The sequence below is a fragment of the Lemur catta genome, chromosome 8 (genome assembly GCF_020740605.2).
Source record: "Lemur catta isolate mLemCat1 chromosome 8, mLemCat1.pri, whole genome shotgun sequence".
In the NCBI taxonomy this organism is placed as follows: Eukaryota; Metazoa; Chordata; class Mammalia; order Primates; family Lemuridae; genus Lemur; species Lemur catta.
In genome coordinates, this window is record NC_059135.1 from 2733743 (window position 1) to 2761671 (window position 27929).

Below are 27929 nucleotides of genomic sequence, written 5' to 3' on the forward strand. Positions count from 1 at the left end.
GTGAATGGATGCACAGGAGCCTAAGGACAGTCAAAAGAGGAGGAAAGGAAAGGGAATTAGGAATGTCAAAGAAGCCAAGAGTACGGTGTAAAGTGCAGCTGAGAGGGAATCTGAGAAGTGTCTGTTGTATGTTACAATTAGGAGGCACTGACGAATTTAGCAAGGGAAATCTCAGGAGAGTAGTGAGGAGAGTCTTAGATAAGGATGGAGAATGTAGTCAACTCTTTTGAAAAAGCCGAGAAAGGAGGTGCTAAAAGGCATACAAGATTAAGGGCAAGTAGAGACTTAACATGTTTCCAGGCTGAATGGAGGTAGTTAACGGAAGGAAATTGAAGACAGAAGAAAGAACCAAAGTGCTGGAGGAGATGAGAGGGGATGGGGTTAAGAGCAAAGGTGGGTGGGGAAGTTGACAGGTAGGGGGAGATTTCCTTCTCTAAATCTATTTGCAGCTGACAAGGTGATTCCTCAGGTGTTCCTCCGGCCACTTAGGCAGCAATAAGGTTTGTGTTTCCAGGTGGATATAGTGAGTGTAGCGGTGGAGTCAGATAGACAAGATAATGTCTCTTGCTGGCTGGTGACACCCAGAAGGAAGACCAACTGCGGAGGTAGCCCAGCTGAAAAGTGTATGTGGTGCCACATGCAGCAGCAGCTTCCACCATTGCCTGCGGGCTGGGCAGATGTGCAACTGATGACCTAACAGGATGTCTCTTATTACAAAGACAAGTGCCCGATAATGACCAAACATTTGAGGAATGTTATCTCTGTGAAGATAGCACAGGCAACAAGTAGAACTTTCAACACCTAAGGAGAAAAGTTAATAGAGCTACTGGAGTTAATCTCTAGTAGAGAAAGATCCGCAGGAAGATAAATGGATATTGTATTGAAAAAGTGGGCAGTTACGAAACAAGGTCAAAAAACAATGAAAAAGATATTGGACATTAAAATTGTAATAACTGAAGTTTGAAAACAGTTTTCAGGCGTTAGAGGGAGGGATGAATAGGCAGAGCACAGAGAATTCTTAGGGCCGTGAAACTAGTTCGTGTGACGGTAGATCCGTGTCATATATTTGTTAAAATTTATAGAACCTACAACACCAAGAGTGAACCCTAATGTAAATTGTGGACTAGGGGTGATAATGATTTGTCAATGTAGGTTAATCAATTGCAATAATATACCACTGTGGATGCTGACAATGGGAGAGGTTGTGCGTCTGGACAGGCAGAGGATAAATGGCAACTGCTCAGTTTTGATGTGAACCTAAAAAGGCTCTTAAAAATAAGGTCTGGCTTTTCTGCGTCTGCAAAGGTTGGGAGGTCCTGGCCCAGCTGAAGACGTCTGATCTCATTGTTCTATACCCTTTTTTGTTCCTGTCCCCAATTCCCCTCAATAAAGTGGCTTAACCACCCCCCACCCCAAAATAAGATCTGTATTCTTTAAAAAATCCCTCAAATAGATGGGCTGAATAGCAGAATAGGCATATCTGTCACAGGCCACTGTTACTGGTCTGGCAAAGACACAGTGACGTTAGCGGAACCCAGGGAGTCACTGGGCTCCACCTGTGTCTCCTGCTCCATCTAGAGCTCCTCGCCGCAGCGCTCCCCAGGGAGATAGGTTTTATCTTTTTAGACTAACTTGAGGCTGAAACCTCTCAGGAATAGGAAAGACGGCGACTAACCTACAGTGCTGCACACAGCCATGGCTCCTCACCTCACCATGGCTGGGGGAAGGAAGGACACAGGTGAATAGGGCCATCAAGGCTAGGATAAAATTGTTTTGAAAAGAGACATTTGCTAATATGAATGACTGGTTTGAGACAAAATAATCTTCCAGCATCAAGCATCATTCATTGATGAGTTGCTAGGAAGGTCATGAGGTCAGACATCAAGGTCATGAAAATCCAACACCAAAAAATACAACAAACACACATAGAGGAGGCCTCCTAGGCCCCAGGAGGCCCCCAGGCATCACACAGGTCACCAGAGCAGGGGGAAAACACCCCCAGATGTGAACCGTGGACCAAAGGCTCAATGAGAAGAAATGAACTGCGAAGGCACCACGGCTACTATCTGCCTCTCCTGGTTACTGCTGCCTCCCTGACAAATACTCATCCCAGCTAACTGTGCATGGGGGCTCTGTTCACAGGTCTCCTCTCCTCCAGCACCAGAAACTCCCGAGACATGCACTGTCGTTTCCAGCTGGCCCTGAAATAAGCTAAACAACAACAACAACAACAACAAAAAACCAGTAAATTTTCTGGAAGAACTCTGGCTCAGCAAATTTAGCAATGAAAATGAATGAGCCCTAAGCTGAACTTTTTGAAGGGGCCATTCAGTTCTTTGTACAACTCAATGTGAACAAAGACATTCTTAACAAGGCAAGGTCCCCAAATACCTCCATCACTGCATTTTCAATCACCCATGGAAACGCAAGGCAAGACAGGTAGCACACATGGGCGATAGACTCCTCTAAATCAGCCCATCCAAGCTGTTGGACATTCTCTATTTGAAGCAGGGCTATAGGAGGGAGAAAAGAGAGGTGTGACAGGGTTTCTCATTTTTCATGTTCTTTGGCAAAGGAAAAGTAAAACATTTTATTAATACTAAGACCAGATTATTAGCATTTTACTGGACACTGTATAAAGAGTGAACTTGAAGCAAACCTGAATTTCCAAGATTAAACATGGATGAAAGTGAAAATCCTAGCTTGGTGGTTTACATCTTCTTGTTAGAATTTTAAATCTGTTTGATTTAATTATCAGCAAAAAGTCTGACGTTAACAGGAATGTGTGACTTATTTTTAAAACCTCTTAGGGAGTAAGGAGGTTCTACTTAACAAAGGTAAATCAGAATGCACCATTAGTGTCCAGAAGAAAGTGGAACTGATCAATTTCAAACTGTTTTGAGAAATTTTCACAGCAGCTCTTTCAAGAAGGGGGTGGGGGCAGGAAGAGAGCAACTCCAGGAAGAGCGGGTGGGCTTTGTTCACCGAAGATGTGGAAGAGATTTTGGTGATCACCACGGCCTGGGAGTTTGCCCGCTAGATTCTGTTGGAGGTCGAGAGCCTGGCAGAGGGGCTATTCTCTCTGCTGGGTCTGCTACCAGGTGGCCTCTGCATAGGCCAGGACGCTGATGAGACTGGCCTGGCTGTGGCCAAGCCATGGGGAAGAACACTGCCGACTCCCGCATCCACAAGGTCTTTCCAGACAAGTGGCGAGTAACTAAGGACAGAGGAAAATATGCACAGGCACTTTAAAACATTCAAGCTGCCAAATACCAAGGAGCATGGTCCTTTGAAAAAATGTACATTTATAATGTATAAGCTACTGAAATAGTCTGAAGTGGCTCTTCTCAAAGTCTCTATGTGAACTTCTATAGTACAGTGGCTTCTCCTCTAGCGGGTGCACAACCTGGCTTAATTTGTAGTTGGTGCCAGTGTTCAGAGATGAGGGCGGTGAAGACAACCCTAACCCAAGGCACTGTCCCCTGGGCCTTGTGCTCCGCGACACTCCAATACAGCGTGTGCAACACACCACAGACGAGGAGCAAAGCCCAGGGCCGTGGGGGAAAAGGCAAGGAGGCGCGGAGCCCAGATCCGAGTTCAACATTCGAGTGATGCTCTTGCCCTGGCACCTTAGTAGAAAGACCGCAAAGGGAGGTCACCTGCTGGCAGGATGTGTGGGGGAAGACCAGAGGGGAGACGTGAGCCTTATTCTGGGAGGCTACCCCTAGAAGTGTTTCCTTGTAAGAGTGCTTGAAATAACACGTAACTGCCACCCCAGACTCTAAGCAGTGGAGTTGTGGGGACCCTCCAGAGCACAGCCAAGAACCCGGAGTCAGGAGCGAAGGTTCTGATGTCAGAGCTGCCTGAGAGCTTCCCTTCCCTGAGGCCCTGCCCACTCCCTCTGCTCCAGGTTGGCCTCTTTGGCCAAGTCTAGGGATTCCTCAGCTATGACCAGATCGGTTAGGGGCAAGGGGCTGGAGCCAGAAAAGTTATTTTGGCCTGAGAGTGAGGAGGAGACGGCAAGAAGCCAGTGGGTCCCACAGTCACCAACAGGCCCCCCTGGCCCGGCACCCATGCGGTACTCACAGTGCTGGGTCACATCTGCATGTGCGCCTGAAGACGGTGGGAGGGGGGGTCTGTGCAAAACATCTCCGAAGGATTTCCAGTGGACAGAATGGGATGATTCCGTTATCTGGACATGTCTTTTTTTTTTTTTTGAGACAGAGTCTCGCTCTGTTGCCCGGGCTAGAGTGAGTGCCGTGGCGTCAGCCTAGCTCACAGCAACCTCAAACTCCTGGGCTTAAGCGATCCTACTACCTCAGCCTCCCCGGTAGCTGGAATTACAGGCATGCACCACCATGCCCGGCTAATTTTTTCTATATATATTTTAGTTGGCCAGATAATTTCTATTTTTAGTAGAGACGGGGTCTCGCTCTTGCTCAGGCTGGTCTCGAACTCCTGACCTCGAGCAATCCACCCGCCTCGGCCTCCCAGAGTGCTAGGATTACAGGCATGAGCCACCGCGCCCGGCCTTGGAAATGTCATTTTTAAAGAATTAAAATCCCTGATAGTAAGCAAAGTATTTTTCTATTGTGCAAATATTTTGAGGTCAGAATGAATAACTGATATTACTGCTTTCAGTGTGATCCAGAGGGCATACGCCTTTCACCTCCGCTGAATAAACATTTCCACTAAACTACAGGCGCTGGCATCATTTCTTCCACAGATGTACCTCATGACAAAGCCCCCGACATCTGCACCACCAGCCAGGCAGCTCAGGGGCAGCCCCAACAGCTACCATGGGATGTGCCGTGGCTCGGGTCTGGGACTGGCACCAAGCAGAGAACCTCATTTCCGGGGTCACTAGAGGCAGAAATCAGGTGCATGGGCAGGACAGCTGCTGGCCCTGGCCTCCCGACCCGCCTGGCAGAGAATGCCTTGTGGTCAGTGTGTAAGTACCTCTCCCAGGCCCTGGGAGGTGGGGATTACCATGCCTCCTGGACAGGCCCCGAGCCCCTGAGATGCCACCATTCACTTGATCCAGCCCCACCCTCGCTGCTCTGGGCACCCCTATGTGTGGCCCATCAGGAGAGGGAATTGTACCCTCAAGTCTACTGGGTACAATTCCTGATTGCAGACAGGAAGCAAGGCTCACACTCCTCACCTGCTGGACCTCCAGAAGATTGATCTCATAATTAGAGACTGCATAAGTTAAGAAAAGCAACTAAACCCAGTAGATGGCAGACTGGAGACTCCAGAGGCCTAAGGAGGCTGGCAGTTAAATGTGAGTGTTAGGCAGTCAGCAAATGAAACCAGACAAACATTTATTTTGCATATGACTTCACTGGATCAAAGGTCTAAACGCTGGAATAAATCCACTTGCCTCTCTTCGGGGCTCTTCCTCTGCCGCGAGTGAGCCTGGCTGAGGATGGCACATGCTGCTGTTGATTCCTGTCCTCCACAGCCCAGGCTCACCCCCAGAAAGGGCCAGAGCCACAGCAAACTCAGAAGAAGGCCACAGGCACAGTCTCAGTGGCATCAGACACTGTCTGGGCTGATTCCTGAGTATCTCTCTCTCCTGCCTCTCAGGACAGCGAGGGTCTGGCGCTCTGGTAATCGGCTACTGCTCCCGATCACATGACACCGCAGAAACACCAGCCCCCGTCTGGTCCAGCACCGGCCAGCTTCCTCGGGGCAGCATGTGAGAATGGGCTCCCTGCCTTTTTGTTTGTTTGCTTTTATTTTTATCATCCAGATCTAGCTTCAAAGGGCTCCGAAATGTCCTTGCCACATCTGGACCTGAAAGCAAGAGCTGATTTTTAAGAGCCAGAATCTTGTTGCATTTGGACAGAATGAATAATGTGTCTTTCATACTTTGTTTGTATTTCTCTTCAATAGTTGATTGACCCAACATCTTTCTGTCTGCTCTATACAATGAAAATACAAACTAAATGAGAATAGAAAAAATAATTAAAGCATTAAATTGTACAAATTACAAATCTGTTTCAAAATATACTTACATTAAATAAAATACGCATTTCAATAAGAGATCTACAGTGAATGACTCTATGCATTCTGGAAAGCTTCACGACATCTAGGCAGGGCCAACATTCGTGGAAGAAGCTAAGAGAATTTGCCTCCAATCACAGTTTGTAGCGGGTTTCTTATTGCCAATCTGCAAGTTACACTGAACACATCATTAGCGTCACTTGTGCAGGAAACCAATTTTGTTTGGGGAAAGGGTAAGCAAGCTCTAGCCTCAGTTTTGAGTTCATTACAACTTCTCAAGAATTTCACCAACAGCCTATACAGTACAATTTCAAAAAAGTAAACATGTTAAGGTAAGCAGACAACTCTTTAGAAACCCAAATACATGTTCTTGCTGTATTTATGTAGAATTCTCCATCTACAATGGGCAGTCATGAAGATGGTCTTCTTCAGGACAACATGGTCACAGGGCTGGGACAATCCAGTGGGACTGAGAGGGAGCGTGAGGACGGGGAAGAGGCGGGGCTACCTCTTGCTGTTTCACGTTAGAGACAAACTGTAACACAGTCCGTGGGCCTGCAAGCTTCCCCTTCATCATCTGGCGTAACGCTTGATGTAGTCATCCACTTTGTTCCGGAAGTCCTCCTGCAGAGTGAGAGGACCAGAGGGAGAAGGAAGAATAGCAGGAATGAGTGAGAATGAAGCAGCGCTTCAGGGACAAGTCAGAGCCACCAACTTGCAGGCCATGTGTGGAGAGGCTGGACCTCTGGTCACCAAGGTGGCAGAATGACCAGAGACCTGGCCAAGTCTAAGTGACATTTCTTCATGATTCTGGTGCTTACTGTGTACCAGATGCTGCTGGGTGTGCTGAGGGTGGGGGCGCAAACATGGGGTCTGAGTGGGAAGGGTCTTAAGACAGCATTTCACCCACCCCATTCGCTTTGCAGATGGGGAAAGTGAAGCCCGGAAATGTGTGGTCAAGGTCACAAAGCAGGACACCAGCCACAGCAGACGCCTGCTCCCCGGTCCCAGTCGCACTGAACAATGCACTCTCCACACCGTGCCCGCCACACCTTTGGGTGGTGCTTCTCTCGCCTCCCTGACAGGGGTGCTCCTGCCCATTCTTCAGGGCCCTGGTGAGGCACCACCTCCCACTCTGAACTCAGGCTCAGGCTGTGGAGAGGACCAGGGAAGGCCAATTTCAAACACCCGGCACCGTCCAGGCAGCAGGTCTAACGTAACCAGGAGCCACTGCTCTGGACATTCGGCATGTCTGGAACCAACCTGATGGCTTTCGCAGGTGCAGAGCAAGGTCAGCCAACCTAAGGGTGGTGGGTGGCCAAGCACCAGCAGCGGCAAGGCTGCTGCAGGGAATCTGGTTCCGACACAAAATGCAAATCCAGGCAGAGCGCCGCTGCAGCGCTGGATGCTTAAGGCAGAGCCAGCGTGGCCCCCGAGTGGGACGGAGCCGCCCAGCCCCCGTCGCAGTCTCCAGCCAGTCTCCACAGGCCCAGTGTGGTCACGTCAGTCCCCCTGACAGCACGGCCCTCCTCCAGACGTTTACGCTTCCTTTCATCACAAGGTCAAAACCACTTGCTGCCTTGCTGCTCAAGCACAGCTGACATTCAGTGACTACAATCCCAGCAGCTTGGGTTTTGTTATACTTTTTCCTTCCCAATGGGTTTTAATATTTTGTTTCTAGGCAAATAGTCTTCTTAAAACAGGTGTTTTCCTGGAAGCACCTCAAATCCATTTGTAAATCGGCAAGCTAGAAGCACAGTATAGCAGAGTTTATGGCTAACCTGACAGAGCTATGCCCCTGATATTTGCAAAAGTGACCAGATACATATCCCTAATAGACAAAAACCTCCTACAATTCAAAGAAAATTAATCTAAGAAAAGAATGGCTCAAAAATAAGAACAAGTAACTCAGAGATGCAAACAGCTAATACACATTTATGTAAAAAGACACCTGGCTGAGTGCAGTGGCTCATGTTTGTAATCCCAGTGCTTTGGGAGGCCAAGACGGAAGGATTGATTGAGGCCAGGAGTTCAAGACCAGCCTGAGCAACATAGCAAGACCCCTCTACAAAAAATGCAAAAATTAGCCAGACATGGTGGCATGTGCTGATAGTTTCAGCTACTCAGGAGACTCTGTCTGCAAAATAAAATAAACATACAGAAAAATAAACAAACTGGAAGTCAGAAAAAAAAAAAAAAAAAAAAAGGCCCTGACCTCTCTGAAAGCTCAGAAAGTAGAATACACCTCTCTGGTGCAGAGCACAGGGAAAAAGGTGCCCGCCTACCTGCCCTGCTGGTGGGCATGGGCACCACCACAGCCTCACAGAAAAACAAACTGGCAAAAGCTATTCAAATTAAGGATACACATAATCTTCCCCCAGTTCAAGGACTCTCTTCTTTAAAAAAACCAAACCAAACCAAAACAAAACACACCAGTATTTCAGGATGTGTATACACAGATATCTACTGCGTTACTGTTTGTAGTTGGCAAAAAAAAAATCCCATAAGAGCAAAACCTGAATGCCCACCAAGAAGAGAATCGTTAAAAAAAACTAGGGCAGAGCCATTCTATGGAATATAAGGCAGCTCCTGAAGTGAATGAGTGATAGTTTATACATTGATTTGGAGCAAAAAAGCTGAAAAAAAAAAAAAAAAAAAAGAAATTGAAGATTAAGAGTAATAAACAGGATCTCATTATTCTGAGTAAAGATCAAAACTAAACGTGAGTGCATGTGTACGAGCTCAGCAAAGGTGTGGAGGAACAAGGCAGCTGACACTGTCCAACCTCCCTCTATGTCCCTGTACGTTATTAAGGTAAAGGAACAACTACATTTTAAATTACTCAGACTCAATTCTGCTAGGAAATCACATCTAATAAAAACTACTTGTCTCTGACCTTGGGGAAAACACTTTCTGGAGGCCACAAACATTTATCACGACACATTATTTATAAATTACTTTAATTCCAGTCCTGCATCTCACCATTCTCAACTTCTATATTTATCCAATCAAGAAACAGTAGTAATCATCTTTGTGCCAAATACATCAGCCTAGAATAAACCTGTGACTGGCTCACCTTGTCCCGCAAATGATGTTCTGCAGCTTCAATATTCAGTGGATCATCAAAATTCAAAAGATCCTGAGAAAGAGAGAAATTCAAGTAAACACCGGAAAGAATCTTTTTCTGCTGTTAAAGTCTTCACTTCATGAAGCAGCAACAGAGTCTAATTAGCAAATAGCAGACCAACTTGGAGAGCTGAGAATTCCATTAAGAACTCAGTTCTTTTGATATAAAAATACTGAACATGTGGGGTATTTTTTTCAAAATGGTGATTAATGATCGAATGAAAGAAGTCAGGGGTATGTTTACATATAATTGTCCGAAGTTTGGTGAAAAACAGAGGAAATAGTAATCACATTGTTTTCTACTGCTATTTTTGATAATTGGAGAATGAAAACCACTCTCATTATGAGTACTTCCAAATAAAAATCCCATTCTTTTTCACAAAAATTAATTTTCCTTACTTTACTTTCCTTTTAATTTACTTTATGACTAACAGCTTGCCTTTGTGAGTCTACGGTTTCTGCGTGGGCCTTCGTGGACTTCCTTTCACTCACAAGCATCCCACTCACGGCCGGCAAGGACGATGCCTGGAACCCGACCGAACACAGGGCAGTGCCCTAGGACCAGCCTCAGGAGAGAGCACCAGCCTCTCCCTGCCCTAGAAAAGCACTGGGGTGGCTGATCCCCTTGGTCCCCACCCCCAGCAAGCACCCTGGATTTCAGACCAGAGGCATGTTGTCTTTCTACTGTCCATCCCTCTTCCTGAACCCTGGGGCAGTCAGACTGGTTTTTGCCACGAGTCACTGCTCCCCAAAGCATGCCACACGATGGCTTACTGCCAAGACCATATTTTTCTTTGCGAATTAGGTTAAATTCTGGGACTGTGTTCCTGGATTTGGAGATAAATACAGCTGTGACCAATAATATGTTACAAATATAGCAAAGCAACTGGAAAATCTCTATGGTAATTGTATTGGAAAATTAGATACCAAGTTGTAGAAAAAGGCATAAATACAAGCACATATTATATGAGATACCCAGTGTATATAAAGACTACATCAGGCACACAAAGTTCTTTATTCTTTACTGTGTGTCTGACTTACAATGAATATATCAGTCACAATAACCATTACCTACTTAATTAGCAAGTCTAACTGCTAATTGGCTCTTTATAATTTAAAAGGATTAGAACACTTGGAGATAGGGAGCTAATGTGGCTGCACCAGATTTCTTACAAAAAAAAAAAAAAAAAGTCCAAGGAGCCAGTGTTTATTTTTTCTTTCCATTAATTTCTCTGTAGCAAGTCACCAGTTAAAACATGTTCACCGCCAAGGAACCAGGGGCAGACAGGATGGTTCCAGAAAGGATCCATCCTGGAGGCTGATGACAATGACAATGTGTGGGCCCTGGAAGGGCACCTGTCCTGTTTGGCTCTCTCAATCAAAACTGGAGGTGCAAAGGCTCAACACCACAATGAAGCACAACCAAGGCAGATTTTAAATCATGCTCGGCCTTCACGGCTCCCCAAGTAAAACTTCACTCACTTTAATAAAAAAGCCAAAACCCAAATCACAACAAAGTGACTGAGACCAGCAGAAAATGGTCCAGATGGCTCAAGTCCAGGTCTCCACCAGGCATTGGCTTCCATGGGGACTCAGGGGCTCCTGAAACCACTGGAAATGTTTTGTTTCTTTGCTGGTGTTACAGGTGCCCACCGGGTAACACCAGGTCAGAAGGCGAAGGTGGGCAGGGGATCACTATTTAGTTTGAGGCTCTGCTATTTTTCCTCTTGGTGAAGACAAGAACAAGAACGCTGTGCCCACAGATGACGGGACCCACCGGTGTGAGTCGTGAGGGCACACCTGCTGTGGGCAGCATCCGGTTCCTGGTGGACTATCCAAGATGTGCTCATTTTCACGGAGGCACCTTAGGTTTCACCAAAAGATGCAAAACCTTTTTTTAGAGACAGATGCCTGAAGCTTATTTCTTTAAATGTTCTTTAATGAATCAAACAATAAAAATTCAAAGGAATAAATAATTTTATATTAAAAATAATCCAACTAACAGCTTTTAGCCTCTTCCTGTCCCAGGGCCATTGTGAGATGTGCTGCTTCCTGAGAGCAGCGAATGCCAGCAGCTCATCACTAACAAGGACACAGCCCCGAGGTTCTGGGTTTGTGAAAAGCCGTCAAGGCTGGTGAGCACACAGTCACCCATCCAAACCAGGACACTGGGGAGCAAACAGGGCCGCTGACTGAGCTGGCTGGTGAGACCACAGGCTCAGATGGGGGGGGCCACTCCACTGGGAGGGGCTAAAGCAAGTGGAACCACTTTGTCCCCCAGGGGGCAGAGGGCAGAAGTAGGGTTCCTGTGCCCATCCCTGACAGGCTCTCCATAAGCCACTCCAAAGCTCCCTACGTCCTGCCTCACTGTTCTACCCATAAAGGAGGGTATGTGCATATTTTGGTTTTTAACGTTTTTGTGTTATCCTTAAGGTGATGTTTAAAACCAGCAGTCAGGGAAATAGAGAAAAACTTTATACTTACAGTAAACAAAGAGTTTAATCCCCAAACAACATCCTGAAATAAGAAAAACAGAAAACATGTTTCAGGCTATTGTGCACCTAAAGCCTTTTAAACCCATGACAAGAAATGTGCCTGTCACCGTATAAAAAATCTGTCTTCAGCATATGGTGTTGTTCTCAAGCGAGAAAATTAAAACCACCTCTCTTCAAGTGTAACAACAAACTCCGGGAAATTCAAAGAGATGAGCAGTCACAGGTAGCGAGTATAAAATCAAAGAGAACATCAACTGCCCTCTGGTTAGACCCGGGCCCAGTGAACCTAATCCTGTGCTATGATAAGAGCCCGCGGTCAGCGTTTGTGGAGAGCCGCCTTAAATCACCTCTTACCCCCTGTCACCAATATGGTTCAGCCTTCTACAAAGTTACCTTTAAAATAAAATCTGTTTTTAACATTTACTGCCTCTTGGGGTCGTAGATAAGCTAATTACTCACCCCCAGCCCTATCCTGCTGAGTATTCTTAGTAACTTTCCTTTGGTTACTTCAGGAATCAAGGGAGACTAACATTTCAAGGATCAGATTTTCATTAAATGAAATTAAAAACCAATGTCCTATCTGTGCTGAGCCGCCATCCGTGACTCAGTCATTCTCTGCCTTTCTCTTCGTCAGCTCAAGCCTTGTCCTTTCCAGGCCTGTTCTCACGCTCCCCTCACGCTCTCTGCTAGGGGGTCATTTCATTTGCCCCTCTCTGCTTTCTCTCATTCATCGACCAATCCACCCACCCTCCCATCCCTGACCTCCTGGTGTGAGCCTGGCCTGGGGCTGGAGCTGGAGCCCTGTCTGGTGGAGGGGCTCAGACAGGTGGGCAGGTCAGCGGGCCAGCACCCCATCTATGGAAAGTGTCCCCCAGAGCACCCACCCTGGGAGGAGAGGAAGTGGCAGCCATCTGAGGGGGCATGCAGGGGAGGAGTCTGTCAGGGAGGGGCTGTGGGAGGGAAGAACCTTCCAGGCAGAGGCACAACCTGTGCAGAGGCCAAGTCCTGAGTGGGCAGGACTCATCTAGGGGGTGGCATGGGGCTGGAGAGAAGACCAGGTGGGATGCCCAAGGTGACAGAGACCATGGCTTGGGAGGTGCTGGGTCATGACTGCAGTCCGCAGTGTCCCCTGACACTGGACCAGGGCTAAAGCCCCGTCCTGCACTGTTCCCCAGGGTCCTTGCTTATTGATGGAGACCCAACACCTGACAGTCCTCTCTGGCCACAGGGAGTGGTCTGCATGTCAGTTTGGACCCTCTGGTGGCCAGACGGGCTCAAGACATCCCTGTTAAAGAGTAAGTTTCCCACAGTGGATGGCAGTTTGGTTCTAAAGCCTGCAGTTTGGGCTCCTGTGCCTGGTTCTGGAATGGTGCCTGGCACTGGCCAACAAGGACACACATCTGACCCAAACTGACCAGGGTCAGTGACTGGCGGAGTAGCCCCATGCAGCGGGCGGTGGGGAGAGGAGGGAGCAGCCTGTGCCCGACCCCCAGTGTGGACCTGCCAGGCAAGGACACGCGTTGCCCTCCCACGAGGCTGTTACTCGAGGGAGAGGACTGCGGCGGGGGGGGCCTCTGATCAAAAGGCACAGGCCCTACCTTCAGTGTTCTTGTGGGAGCCCAGCCAGTGCCGTCAATCGAGTGTTCCCTCAGTAAACTGAAAAACACAAAGAGAGCCGTTAGCAAGGAGCAGCTGGGAGTGCCCTGAGCCACCGGTATGTGCATGCGCACGAGTCCTGTTGGCCCGTGTTTTGTCTTTACTCCATACAGGAGATCTACTTTTTATGTCTTTTCCTCTGTGGTTTCTCAGTGTCCTGTCTCCCTGAAGAGGGTCTTCTCTACCTCCAAGGTTATATACATATTTAATTATAATGTCTCATATTATTTCTATCTATCTATTGTACAGAGAGATCCTTAGTCCTTGACATAGAAGTTATAAGGAGAGGAAAAGCATGCTTAAAAGAGCACACAAAGAGGTCAGACGTGGTGGCTCATGCCTGTAATCCTAGCACTTTGGGAGGCTGAGGTGGGAGGATTGTTTGAGGCCAGGAGTTCGAGATCAGCCTGAACAAGAGCAAAAAAAATAGAAAAATTAGCTGGGTGTGTCAGTGCATGCCTGTAGTCCCAGCTACTCGGGAGGCTGAGGCAGTAGGATCACTAAAGGCTACTGCACTGTAGCCCGGGCGATAGTGTGGAATCCTGTCTCAAAAAAACAAAAACAAAAAAGCATACAAAGAACATTTGTCAATTTAATGTTCAAAAAATGACAAGAGCAACACAAATGACAACAGGAATAACTGAAGCTCAGAGCTTACTATGTATGTCAGGCACCATCCTAGGTGCTAGGTCATGGAAGTCACTGAATGCCCACAACAACCTGTGAAGGAAGTGCCACCATTTCTCTGTCTCACAAAGGAGGAAACCAAGGCACAGAGAAGACATGCCCAAGGGCAGGCACTTGGTAAACACTGTGCTCTTCCAACCCAGGCAACTCACTCGGAGCTAGTGTTCTGAAATGCTGCAGATGCAGGTTAATCCTAGGACTTTGGGAGGCTAACACAGGAGGATCGCTTGAGGCCAGGAGTTCCAGACCAGCCTGGGCAACATTGCAAGACGCTGACTCTATGAAAAATTTAAAAAATTAGCCAGGCATGGTGGCATGCACCTGCAGTCCCAGCTACTCGGGAGGCTGAGTGAGGAGGATCACTTCAGCCCAGGAGTTGGAGGTTTCAGTGAGCTATGATAAGGCCACTGCACTGCAGCCTGAGTGATGGAGTGAGATCCTGTCTTTAAAAAGAAAAATAAATAAATAAATAAAATAAAATGGGTACTAAGTGCACTTTTGAGAAAGAAAAAGGGATCCTGGTGTAAGACTTTCCCGCAGCGAGGAGCAGCCACAGCTTATACATTTCCTTTCAAAGTGACTGGTGTTTACCAAGAGAAGGAGCAAGAGAAAAAAGAGACAGAAGCTGAGCATGAGAACTGACTTAGACTGCTGCATTTCATGTTGAAAGTAAGAGAAACATGCTAAAGAAATACCTCAGGCTTACTTTCTAAATTGTGGTCAAGTGTGTGGCACATACGGGTGAAATCACTGGCCCTAAGTCCCACAGCCAGGGGGACTTAGGTGCAAATCCAGGCGGTCTGGCACGAGAGCACTTACACTCAACATCACTGCCTTACTAGAGAAAGGGACAAGACACATTCAAACAAAGCCCAAATGCTAAATTTATTTAAAACCAACCAATCCATACATCTTCAGCAACGTTAGGAGGGGAAATCACTGATCCCTGATACTCTGCCATTAAAGGGTAGGACCACAGGTCACAGCAGACATGAAGCTCTGGGAAGCTGCCCTGCTCCAAAAGTGCTCCACACATCTCAAGACCACTTTGGTAAAGAGAGGACATCTTAAATATATGTGCCCAAGGTCTTCTTAAGCCTGTCATCTACATTTTTTCTCCTGGGTGTCTGTTGATAGTCCTATTTTCCCACATGGAAGGAAAGGGTGCTTGCATGTAAACAGGAGGGGAAAGGTAAGGGCGCCAGAGGGTCCCTCCTGGGTGGCTGAGCAGGCTGTGCTGAGAACCAGCGGGGCGGGGCCACACAGGCCAGTGGGAGAACACCAGTCTGGAAGCAGAGCAAGGGCAGGGGTTTGGGGGCAAGCAGGCAACTGCAGCTACTTCTCAGTTGAGCCAAGCCTTTCCTAATCTTGGCCACACCTCAAAATCTTCTCTCAGAGGAGATGTATTGCCCAATGTGGCCAGGTGTGGTAGCTCATGCCTGTAATCCTAGCACTTTGGGAGGCCCAGGCAGCAGGATCACTTGAGGCCAGGAGTTCGAAACCAGTCTGAGCCATAGTGAGACCCCAACTCTACAAAAATAAAAAAATTAGCCATGTGTGGTGGTGTACACTCGGGAGGCAGGCTGAGGCAGGAGGATCACTTGAGCCCAGGAGTTTGAGGCTGCAATAAGCTATGATGATGCCATTGCACTCCAGCCTGAGCAACAGAGTAAGACCTTGTATCAAAAACAGAAACAGGCCGGGGGCGGTGGCTCACGCCTGTAATCCTAGCCCTCTGGGCGGCCGAGGCGGGTGGATCGCTCGAGGTCAGGAGTTCGAGACCAGCCTGAATGAGACCCCGTCTCTACTAAAAATAGAAATAAAAAAATTATCTGGACAACTAAATATATATAGAAAAAATTAGCCGGGCATGGTGGTGCATGCCTGTAGTCCCAGCTACTCGGGAGGCTGAGGCAGTAGGATCGCTGAACCCCAGGAGTTTGAGGTTGCTGTGAGCTAGGCTGACGCCACGGCACTCACTTTAGCCTGGGCAACAAAGTGAGACTCTGTCTCAAAAAAAACAAAAAACAAAAACAGAAACAGAAACAAAAAACCAAAAACAAAAGCCCAGTGCTCACACACAACGCTCACAAATGCGGAAGACCAGAAAGATGAGAAACTCACCTTAGACAAATTTCACCTGTCTCTGTGATGTTGGGGTGCCAAATCCTGGTCAAGCATTTCACTTTGGGAGGCTGCAACACAGAGAGAATGAGAGAGAGACAGAGAGATCACACCGACAGTTTGTCCAAATCACGTCTCCAGGCCAAAGCCTTCCCACGTCCCCTATCTAGACGCTTGTTTCGTGGCGTACTCAGCCTGCAGTCTGACTCGCCAGAGACGTATTCAACCTTGAATACTGACTGGCTCACTTCCCCTACACAGGAACGTGCTTGCACCCTGTGTCCACAAGTGCTAGTCCCACCAGGAAAGCCTGCCCACGAACCTCAGAGCACCTCTTCAGGCCCCATGTCCTGCCGGCTCACAGTGCCAGGCAGGGCTGTGCAAGAGGAGCCTGCAGTGAACTCTAGGTAAGATTCCTGTACTCTCCAGGCCCAAGTTCCACCAGGAGCCCCACATTCCTTTGCACTAAGTTACCGAACTGTGGCTAAAAGTTACTGCTACTTGCAAGAACAGCCCGTTCCCTCATTGGATGTTTTTAAAGATGCTGTTGTCACATACATTTTCCTAGATGAAAATCTTAGTCCACCTTATACTTGAAGGAGGGAAAAAGAATGAGAATGAGTGCATGGGGATAAAGCATATCAACGTCACTTATGACTTGGCATGTTTGGATAGAGTTCTTTTACGATTTTTCTATTATAAAAGCAATATATAACTCATTTAAGAAAAATGAAAGGAAATATGTTTATTAATAGGTAATATGTACAATATAATATATAACATTATAATAATATATATTATAAAGTACACGTTTCCTTTCACTTTTGTTGTCTTTTATATAGGTACACGTACACACACACACACACACACACACACTCCATAATAACTCTACCCAGAAATAATTTCTACTGAACCTGATGTACATTTTTTGAGCCCCTTTTCTGGGCCACACACATATACAGATGTGTGTGTGTGTGCACATTCGTTTTTCTTTATAGCAGCAGGAAGCTGTGCTATGTATCGTTTCACATTTATTTCTGTCATCATTTCAGGTAGCTTTCCTGCACTCCATGGTACAAACACCTGCATCCAACTAGCTGCTTCCCTGCCTTGGACATTTAGGTTGCTTCCTGCTTCCACTCCAAGCCTGCTATGCCAAGGCCCACACCTTTGCTCACATCCTGTATGAAATATTTCCTCGGGACAAAGCCCAGGAGGAGGCACTGCTGGTCAGCAACTGCCTTCTGGCACAGTGCCAGTGTCCTGCAGAAGGACCCTCCCCAGGTCCTCTCCCACAGGGAGGTCTCCTTGGATGACATGCAGTCATTGGAAACGTCATCTCAAAAAGGGATCAAACCCTTTGTCAAACGGGGGTAATATCTTCCCTGTTTATCATTTGGTATTAATTTTTATTTATGATGTTTTCTGAGGAGTGAAAGTTTTTATCTTTGTAATCAAATTTTTATCTTTCTTGTTGTACTTAGGAAATACTTCACCATCGAAATATTCTCATGTAATTTCCTACTACTCTTACAGTCTCACTTTTTATTTGTATAAAGCAAACATACTTTTCAGCTCCCTTGTGAATTTTCTTACTGATTTCAAAACACTACAAAATGAATAGACTCAAAAAAAACCCCCAAAAGATTAAACTGATTGTGTAAATGCATGTGTCTGAGAACTAAAGAATTTAGGTTCGGAGTGAGCGTCAGTAAATTTCACGTGCTCTGATTTGCTTTTCTGCAAATGCAAGAGAATACATTTGACAGAAAGAAGCGACTGTGCCCTTCACTCCCAAGGAGGCATTCAGGCTGCAGAGGGAAGGACAGGCTGCTGCTCAGGGCAGACCTGTGTGCACCCATCAGGTACTGAGCACAGCAGCGGTCTGGTGGCTGGGCTGAATCACCGACGCTTAGCACCTGAAGGAATCTAGAAGGATGGCAAGCTCACTCTCCCTCTCAAACGGTGTCCCCCTTCTATGAAGGTCCCAGTGCGTTACCACCCAGACTATTGTCACTACATCTGCCAAGGGCTCAGGGGTATTTGCCCTTTCTCCTCCCGTCCCTTCATACCTTCCATAGTTAGATGTCAACACAGATGCTTCCTTTGTCAATGGTCCTCTTAACTGTGGTCCCAGAACAGACCGCAAAAGTCTGCACCGGATTCTGACACATACACTTTCCAAACTGAACCTGTCTTGTTGCCCTCCCCCCCCACCAAAGCCAGACAGGAAATGCCCAGCCCCACCTCCTACTTTCCCCCTCCATGCTGGGCACGGCCATCTACCTTACGACACAGCTAAGACTAGCACATGACAAATACTGCAATTCAAATCAATGGCGAAAATATGGATTATTCAGTAGCACTGGCTACCCATTAGGAAAAATACAGTTAGATCCCCATTTAGATATTTCTTCCAGATACATTAAAACTAAACATAAAAGAGAACCGTAACAGGGCTAGAAGAAAACGTGGACAACCATCTTGGGGGTCTGAAGCCTACTTTAAGCATTTCATAATTAAAAAAACCCGGGAAGAAAAAGATTTGACTATAGTAGTGAAACAAAAAAGCAAACTTTCATAGAACAAAAGATGACAAATGCAAAACAAAGAAAATATTTATAACATAGCTAAGAAACCTAAGGAAAAAAGTTTCACATACTTTACATCTAAGAACTCTTATAAACCTGTAAGAAGAACAAATACCCCAATGAAAAAATGGGCAAAGGACATAATAGCAACTCATAAAAAATACAAATAGCTAATAAGTAGGAAGTAGTATTCAATATCCTACTTAAGAAATTAAAATTCAAATGACAATCGGATACCAAATGAGATGCCATTTCTTCCCAAAATAGCAAAAAGAAATAAGAATGAAAATACTCCATCATAGGTGTGGTGGCTCACACCTGTCCTCCCAGCACTTTGGAGGTGGAGGCGAGAGGATTGCTTGAGACCAGCCTGGGTAACATAGCAAGACCCCATATCTTAAAAAACAAAAACAAAAACAAAAACAAAATAAGACAAAATCCTAATCTTGGGGAGAGTTTAGGGAAAGCGATTTTTTTTTTCCTGAGGAAGGCTCTCACGCTGTTCCTTGGGCTAGAGTGCAGTGGCATCTTCAGAGCTCACTACAATCTCAAACACCTGGGCTCAAGTGAGCCTCTTGCCTCCCAAGTAGCTGGGACTACAGGTGAGCACCACCACGCCCGGCTAATTTTTCTATTTTTTGTAGAGACGGGGGTCTCACTATTGCTCAAGCTGGCCTCGAACTCCTGGTCTCAAGTGATCCTCCTGTCTCAGATTCCCAAAGTGCTAGGACTATAGGCATGAGCCACCACACCTGGCCTGGAGGGTGATTTAACAGAATTTATCAAGAGCCTTAAAATGGAGCATCAATTACTCAATACCCATAACGGCACTTCTAAGAGTTTACCTGAAGGAAAGAGGCAGACAGACAGCGGTGTGTCCTGGACACACCTTGCAGCCCTATTTATTCTAGGGGCAGCAAACCACAGCTCGCAGAACATATCTAGGCCAGGCCTGTTTTCCCAAAATCAAAGATTGGTTTTTACATTTTTAAAAGATTGTTAAAAAAGAAAAAAAGAATATGGGGCAGAGATCATAAGTGGTCCACAGAGCATAAAATATTTATTACTTGGCCCTTTACATAAAGTCTGGGTTATACTATCAAAAAATTGGTCAACCAGTGACCAATGATAAAAGACTGGTTTAAAACCATGATAACATCATACAATGGACCACTCTTATTAATGATGATGTAATCATGTTAATTGATATACAATACGATGTTGGCCATGATATTAGAATGTGAACACCCCCAAGTTACCGGGCTATGTGCAGTGTAGCTCCACTGGTATGCGGGATACAGACATGGTGATCATCTCTGGGCGGAGAGATCCCAGGTGACAAATATTCTATTTATGCATAGCCAAGTTTTCTCAACTTCCTACAAAGTGTTGTAAATTATATAAAAAGAAGAGGTCAAGTGGCAGTTAGGTGTCACCTGTGGCCATCATTACTGCTGTTGAACAGTGTCTCTGGCTCTCCTCTGGGCACATGGCAGGACTGCCCCTCCTCACCTCCTATAGGCTGGCCATGGCCACTTTACTTGATTCGGCCAACAACATTGGGGGACGGGACAGCTGTCACTTCCAGGAGGAAACAGCCAAGGAGCAAAAGCTCCATCCCTTTTCTGTAGCCACTCCTGGCCAAGACGCCCGGGGACTGTGTAATGCCACAGGCGAGGTGGCATCTGGGCTGAGGCCCCCTCCCCCGTGAGCCGCCAGGGCTATGTCATGGGCTCTTCCTCTGGGCATCTCCACCACCGTGCAGAACTGCCATCACCCACGTCACCACCCGGCTCATCACTGTGGCTGCATCTGTCTTCCAGGAGACTGAGACTCTGAAAAGGCTGCCGACTTCTCATCTCTGGCCCTGCAGTGTGTGACACGGCGCCTGGCACGCTGGAGCTCATTAACAGTCACTGCATCAGTTCAGCCAGTTTCTAAACTGACAGAGACTACAGGCAGACTTCAGGCTAGGAGGTGAAATTCAGGGACAAAGAGACAAAAAAAAAACAAAGGAAATTTGAATTTTAGTTGCTGGGATGTAGGGGTATACGTAAAGGGCATACCAAGTAGGTGTTTTTCTTTAAAAGTTTATTCTAAAATAACGATCTAATTTATTAAAAGCTTTTCAGAGTCACAATCTGAATAGCAGACTTCACTGCAGGAACTATAAGGGGTTTAAAAAAGCCCTTATGAAGTACAGGAGTCGTGGAGATAGAGTCATGGCATGGAGGCGGATGCACCCTGAGAAGCTCCCCAAGCGTCTGGGCCCCTGCTGCGAATCGATGTGGTTCCCTGGCGTTCGCCCTCACAATCTCTGCCCGTACCTACGCATTCTCACATGCTGCCTGCATTCTCTAGTCTGTTTCTACACTGTTCAGTTTGTGGAGGGCAAACAGAGCGAGCCCCGAACAAAGGTGCACTTCCTGCCCAGCAGGGGCTACGCACTGTGTAGGCAAGACAGCCACAGCTTCCTCTTGCAGGGGCTCACAGCCTTATGGAAAGAGACGTTAAAGAGAGTTCTTGGGGTAAAGATCAATTACACACATGGCAAACGCAACTATTTTTGTATCCAACTAAGTACTGTATCTAGTGGCCCCCTGGAGACTCCTTACCGGGGACTCCAGTGACACACGCTGGCCTGTCACTGAGAAAGTCGCCCACACAGCCCTGGTCAAGAGGCAAAGAAGAAACCTGAGAAGGGGATGGGAGGGTCTGACGGGGAAGCTGGGATGAAGGGATCCCACAGAAGCAGGGTAGGGACTAGGTCCACCCAGAGCCACCGGCTGCTCTCAGTGCTTCTGGGCCTGAGAATAGGGGTTTTATTCCCGATGAAATCTGATCCGCCTACCACTTAGAAACTTCCAAAGGAGAGAGCAGTGAAAATATAAAAATGTAAGATAACCATAACAAAGCTAAAGATCAAACACTGCACAGAGCTTCAGAATAGCTGTGTTTCTGCTTTTCCAAGGGAACAGAGTGCGCAGGGCTGGAGAGTAGAAGGCCCAAGAGAGGGGACAGAAAAGTCACTGGAAAAATCCAAACTTTACCCTCTACCTCCACTCTGTGTCAGTCACCAACGAACAAGGGAAATGGGTCTTTCTAGCCACTTTTTATTCCATATCCCACCTCTCCATTTCTCGAAGTCATATAGAGGACAGGACAGCATAACGAACATTTTCTCACCACCTGGTATGATGAGAAGGGGACACGTTTAAAAGCTGGGCAGCCCTAGACATGACCAGCTTCGGCAATTCAGCTGTCTACACTTGCAAAGCTAATCAGGGAAGTTTTTAACGTTAGCTTTCTGAGCCCTAACTGCCTAATGTATGAAGACGTGACTATTCAGGTCACCCGGTGAACTACCAGAAGAATGGAATAGAGTGAGTGAGGACACCCAGCACGCAGAGGCTCTCAGCAAATGCCCGTTCCTTCCTTGGCATTCCCTCCTGTTTTTCTCTCTGCCTATAATGAGAACAAGAAACTCTGCTACTAAATGATGTCCACCATACCTGAAACGAGGGTTCTCCGATGCCTCCAAGGCTTGTTTGGAAAGTTTATCAGCTTATGCTAAACTCCTCCCCAAGCTATCAGGAAGCACAGTGTCATGAACTCACTAGCCTTTAATTTTAACATTCTTACTCTTGACCGTAATCTACAGAGATGGCCTATGTACAGATATTCAGTGAAAGTCTGGAATTTTAAATATTGTATACCTGGTTGTTTCCAGAAAGCACTAAATAGCCCCCAAATTCTAAACATCTGTACTTAAACCAAGCCTCTCAAACTGCCTCTCACCTGAGACAGTACACAGCACTCTGCCTGCCAGGTTTCTCAGTTTGTGATTTGGGTAGGATGGAAAGTCTCACCAGGTAACTGGATGGACAGATGGACGGACAAAAGCCTGAAATGTGTATTTTCCTGTCTTTGTCTAAAAATTAAATTTTTCTTGGATTGCCGACTATTCTTCATCTCCCTAAATTACATTTCAAAAAGAACTTTTAATGTAGTAGCCCAGTAAAAAAAAAATCAATTTCCACAGATTAAGCTTTGGCTTAAAAAAAAAAACCAAACCGTTGCAGCCACTGAACTGAACCCTAGTGGCTGGGGTCAGGCAGGGGACAGCTCCACTTGTCAGGCCGTGAGGAGCACACACACTGCCAGCAAAGTAACAGGTACCTGGTGTCCCCAACACCCACATCCTCAAGTTAACAAGAGACAACCTTTGCCTTATGCCATCATAAGACTTTTCTTTCCTGTTTGATGGGCCGAGGGGGCTAGAAAACATCAGAGGAAATACACATGCGCAGTACACAGGAATAAAACAAGCAAGCTGGGCTGGCCACATGCCAACTCCCAGCAGCTCGGACTGAGACGTCCCACACTTGCCACGGAGGCCCAGCCTCACACCCTTCCGAAGGCCCCCACTCAGGGCTGTGTGGAATTGTTCAGAATCTTCCATGGTTTCCCACTGCCAAAACGACAATGCCCAACACAACACCCCAATCTGAGTTTTCTCATTTTCACCCCCATTCTTCCCCCACCCCAACTCTTCACTCAAGCTGGCCTGGGCCTCCTGCCGCCCATGGGCTGCAAGTCCTCATGCCCACACCTGTCACCTAGAGCATCCTCCCCAGCTTCTGGGCCACATCAGGGTGACTCACATTCTATTACTTCGTAAAAACTTAACTGGCCTCGACCACTTTCCAAAAGTGATCATTTCTTTTTTCTCTGAATTCCCAAAAATGAGTTTTCCATCATCAATCAGTGTCTCTACTCTCTGCTATGCACCACTTTTACCACTGCATCAGCTTTCTACACTTTATCTCACTGCCGGAGTTGTCTGTAAGTTTCTTGAAAGGAGAGATGGAATGTTACATACTTGGTATAATTATTACCTAGAAGGGTCTTTGAGGGATTAACATGTATCTATGGGTATAAGTCACTTATAGTTTAAAACTACAAGTCAGTGTTCTGTGAAATTCTAAAATACACATTTTACAGCCTTCTGTAATTTTGGCATCATATTATAAACAAAGCTATAGTCTTAAATGTTTTGTCTCTTCCGTGCCAGACTTTAATAAGTAAGATTTACATAAAATACACAGGCAGACTGCCTGGCACTTATTACTCATAAATATTTGTTGAATAAATGGATTTTTCTGCTGATACTCTAAATACTGCTGATGAGTGACATTCACCACAGAAACACTAAATTGAGTGCTCAGCCACACGTGGACACATGCGGAAGGGAGCGCTCGGGCCCGTGACAGCAGCGAGCCACCAGCCACAGGCACCCCCGCCCACAGAAGGAAAACAACAGGCTCAACGCAGGCTACTCACCACCATGTTGTACGCATCGGGAACTTCAGTTTCAAACTGAAATTTTCCACCCTGGTAGTAACCCTCATCTATCAAAAAACACAAAACAAAACAAAAAAATCCTTTAAATTAAAAAAAAAAGGAAACAAAAAGCAAACACTATGTTAGAATATGGCAAATACAGAGAATTAAGAGTTTAACACCAGGGCTGCAGTGTTCCTTGGTTCCTGCTGAAATGCACGTGCACTGGAGGGAGCCCACCCCTTGACCTGAAAAAACTGGCTCTGCCCACACTGTCACCTGCCTGCTGCGTGTCTCCTCACTGGGCTGAGTCTACCACCCTCAGGGAAGGGCAGAGGCATGTTCACGCCCTGCCTGGAACACATCTGAGACCCTACTCCACATCATGGACCCCGTGTCTTCCCCTCCTAACACGCCTCGTGCCCTGGGTGACTTTATCTGCTTATTGCTGGTCTCCCTGAGAGAATGTCAGTTCTCGAGGATGAGGAGGTGCTGGCCAGAGCCAAATGCTGTGTTCCCAGGGCCTGGAACGTGACTAACAGCCACTCAGCAAACATTCACTAAGCACCCACCCTCTGCTGGGTGTGGTCCTAGGCCCCAGGGACACAGAGTGCATCACACAGACAGAATCGCTGCCTCCGTGAGCGCTCTGCACAGCCTTCAGAACAGAGCAGGCCCTCCGGAAATTCAGGCTGGCGTGAGAGTCACCTCCAGGCCCTGCACCGCCCCCACAGGGCAGTCCCTGTCCCCAGTGTGTACCCTGCCCCAGGTCAGTAAACAGCTGATGGCGCTGCTGCCAGCAGAGGGCGCTCCAGTAGAAAAGAGTCCCAAAAGCCTCCCAGGAACGAAATTATCAACTTTCAAATTTGACAGAATTAACACCATCTTTAAAATGAAAGTTCAGCTTCCCCCAAAATATTTATCATCATCATAATAAATAAGCAATATTACATCTTATTGCTTTTCCTAAGATTTTTACATAAAATGAACATGTAGCAAGTTGTTAGCCTCAAATCATCACTAAAAAATTCTATTCCTTCTTTGAGAGTTTTGAGATTGCATCAACATTTACGCCGTCTAGCAGTTAACACTGGCATTACCTGGACCCTAAGGTCTTTATTCTTTGCCAATTTGATAGAAGAGAAATACTATTTCTCTTTTCTTTTACATTCTCTGATGAACACTAGCAAGGTTGAAATATGTTTCATATTATATTGGTCATTTGTAATTTTTCTTGTAAGAACTGAATAATCAATGTTCTTTAACTCTTCTTTTATTACTGAGGTATTCATCTTTTAATTATCAATATAAAAAAGCTCTTAATAAAATTAGCCTTTGCCTTTTATATTTGTTATAATTTTTCTTAGTCTGCTGTTTGCCATTTGATTTTGTTTCTGAACACTAGTTTCCTTTTTTAAGAAGCCAGTCTTTCTGCAGGGTGTCTGTCTTGGGCATCATGCTTAAAAAAGCTCTTTCCCAACCAAGTTTATAAAAATACCCTCCTATATTTTCTTCTAGTAATTTTCTGGTTTCATAGACTACATTTAATCAGCTCATTCATTCATCTAGAGTTCAAATTTTATTGTACAGAAGAAGGTGGTATACTTTTTCTAACTGGTCACTTAACCATCCCTATGGCATTTATCATTCTGTCTTCCCCCACCTTCCTTGATATGTATATTTCTAACTTTTATAAATATACTTGGATTTTCGACTAACAGTATACAGTCTTTGGAAAAAATACTTGTTTGGAAAATGTTTTAACTCCAGATATGAGAACTTTTTAAATAAGTGGCATCGTAGGTAAAAAATACTCAAGAGTACACCTTGTTCACCAAAGACTCTGTGGACGCTGGTCTCTTATACAAGCTCTGATCTTGACCACCAAGGCAGAGAAATCCAATGTTAGGCTTAGCTTTGCAAACCACACAGTCCACCCTATGAGCTGTTATCACAGCTGCCCGATGCTGCTGCTGCTGCACCTGCTCTGCCCTTGTCCTCAGGAATGGCCCCCACGCACGCTGCACCCACATATCCTCATGGCCGTGCTTGGGCGTTCCATCCTGCCTTTGCTCTCTAGCCGGCTTTCCATTTCACCGATTATGTAGCTTCAACTCTACTACCTACCAGATTCAGAGATGTTATTTGGTCTAATATGGTTCTGGATTTCATGGTATTTTCTCTGTCCCAGTCAAGTTCTCATTTAATAATATTAGGATTATATTTCGTTCTTATTTAACTTATTGGAAACTGAGAATACATCGTTCTAATTATTTTCTCTTTCAAGAAACAAATCTCTCTCAAGAAAACCATCTGCTCCAGAGTCAGTCCTTCTTTTTCTCTCCTTAAAGCTGCACAGCTTTTAGACAGTATCAAGTCTGCTTATTTAGTATTGAATTTGCCCAAAGATTCCACAGTCCAACAGGAAGGCAGCCAGGGAGCAGACTGACAGAGGTAAAACCCAAGAATGTGGCCTGTTCCCTGGGTTTTCTCAATGCTGACCCCTCTCCAAATCACTTTCTGCACCTGGCTCTGCAGGGCGCCTTGCCTGGGGGGGAGAAGGAAGGCCTGCTCCCCTCCAGAGCTCATTTAGTGCTCTGTAACCGCAGTGTGCACCGTGGCCCAGAGCACCCAGTACAAGGCCAGGACAGGCCAATTCTATGTTGCCATCCTCCAAGGCTACTGGGGCTGAAAGCATTCTGCTTCTCAGATAACTGAGTTTTAACACACAAAAATGAAACGCAGCAGGGCAAAGTTTCTGGGATTCAGCTCTCCACCGGCCAGCCTGGCCCCACCGCACATCACAATCAGAGGAATTGTCCTCCTCTCCCCACGCTCTGGCACTCACTGCCTCCTATCTTCAAGGAGCCACACAACAGTGTCTTCAAGAAGGTTACAGGTAACCCTGGGAAAGCAAACTTTCACAAGGGGTATGTGGGCACAAATCACTTTGACAGAATCCATTTCTGGATTCTAGATGGCCAATATCCCAGAACAAATCCACAGACAATGCCCCCAAGCTAAGTAGTCTCACCAGCTCTCCCTCCCCACCTCCCCTCACGCCCTTCTCCCACCTGTAAAAGGAGGCCTACCTCTCAGCTCCCCTCTTCCTAGGATGCACCACCCCCAGGCCGGGACGCATCACCAGGGACGAAACTGGGTGATGCACTGGTAACAGTGAAGCCTCCTTGAAGCAAGGCATTGTGGGAGGGCTGTGCTTTTCCCTAGAGGCAAGCAAAGAGGGTGCCAATGAACAAGAGCTCCGGCACCTTCTTCCACCAGGGCACCGGCTCCACGCCTCACCTGTCTAACTAGGAACTACTATACAACTCAGAAGTGAGATGGCTGCCAGACGCATATTATTAGAAACGAAAAGTGAAGTAAGACTTTTCAAGAGAGAAAATGAGTCTGATTTAGCTGACTGGTTTGACAATTACTGTACGTAGCAGATATGTTTGATAAATTCAATGAGCTGAATCTGCAGCTTTAGCTAAGCTTTGGGTGAAAATATAAAGAATGCGATAAGATTTTTACAATATTGTATTGGTAAGGGTATGGTCAAATTAGTAATATTGTAATTTTTCTCAACTATTCCTGAACATTTCAGGCAAAAGCCTGCAGTGAGGAGAGGCAGGTGTGCCGACGGTTAGCTGACAGGGCTGTTAAGGTGGGTTTGGTGAACGCCTCAGGAACTGAAGTGAAGGGACTCCAGCAACTGAGTGACAAAGCCTTTTCCAAGTCAGGTGGCTTCTAATTCTCTGCTTTAAACAAAATAGAAGAAAGAACCTAATCTAGTAGCCAGTTGAAAGATTATGAAAATACTTTATGTGACTTTTGGCCTTTAACTTTGAAGTCTAAGGACAAAATGGAACAGCCATAACAAAACACCTTCCATGCC

General features: G+C 46.3%; 1 protein-coding gene across 3 annotated transcripts in view; it reads right to left on the reverse strand.

Moving 5' to 3' along the window:
* Positions 1–5307: 5307 nt before the first annotated feature.
* The window catches only part of UBE2F (ubiquitin conjugating enzyme E2 F (putative)), a 46880-nt gene continuing 24258 nt past the window's right edge, over positions 5308–27929 (reverse strand). For 2 of the 3 annotated variants that reach the window (XM_045558676.1, XM_045558675.1), the window contains 6 exons: positions 24032–24099; positions 16098–16168; positions 13229–13286; positions 11620–11652; positions 9086–9148; positions 5308–6633 (listed from right to left, as the gene is read on the reverse strand). In XM_045558676.1, the coding sequence (XP_045414632.1) occupies positions 6583–6633; positions 9086–9148; positions 11620–11652; positions 13229–13286; positions 16098–16168; positions 24032–24099 (344 nt within the window). In that variant the 3' untranslated portion in view covers positions 5308–6582. The remainder of the gene's footprint in view (positions 6634–9085; positions 9149–11619; positions 11653–13228; positions 13287–16097; positions 16169–24031; positions 24100–27929) is intronic. The other variant, XR_006736727.1, reaches the window with a different exon arrangement.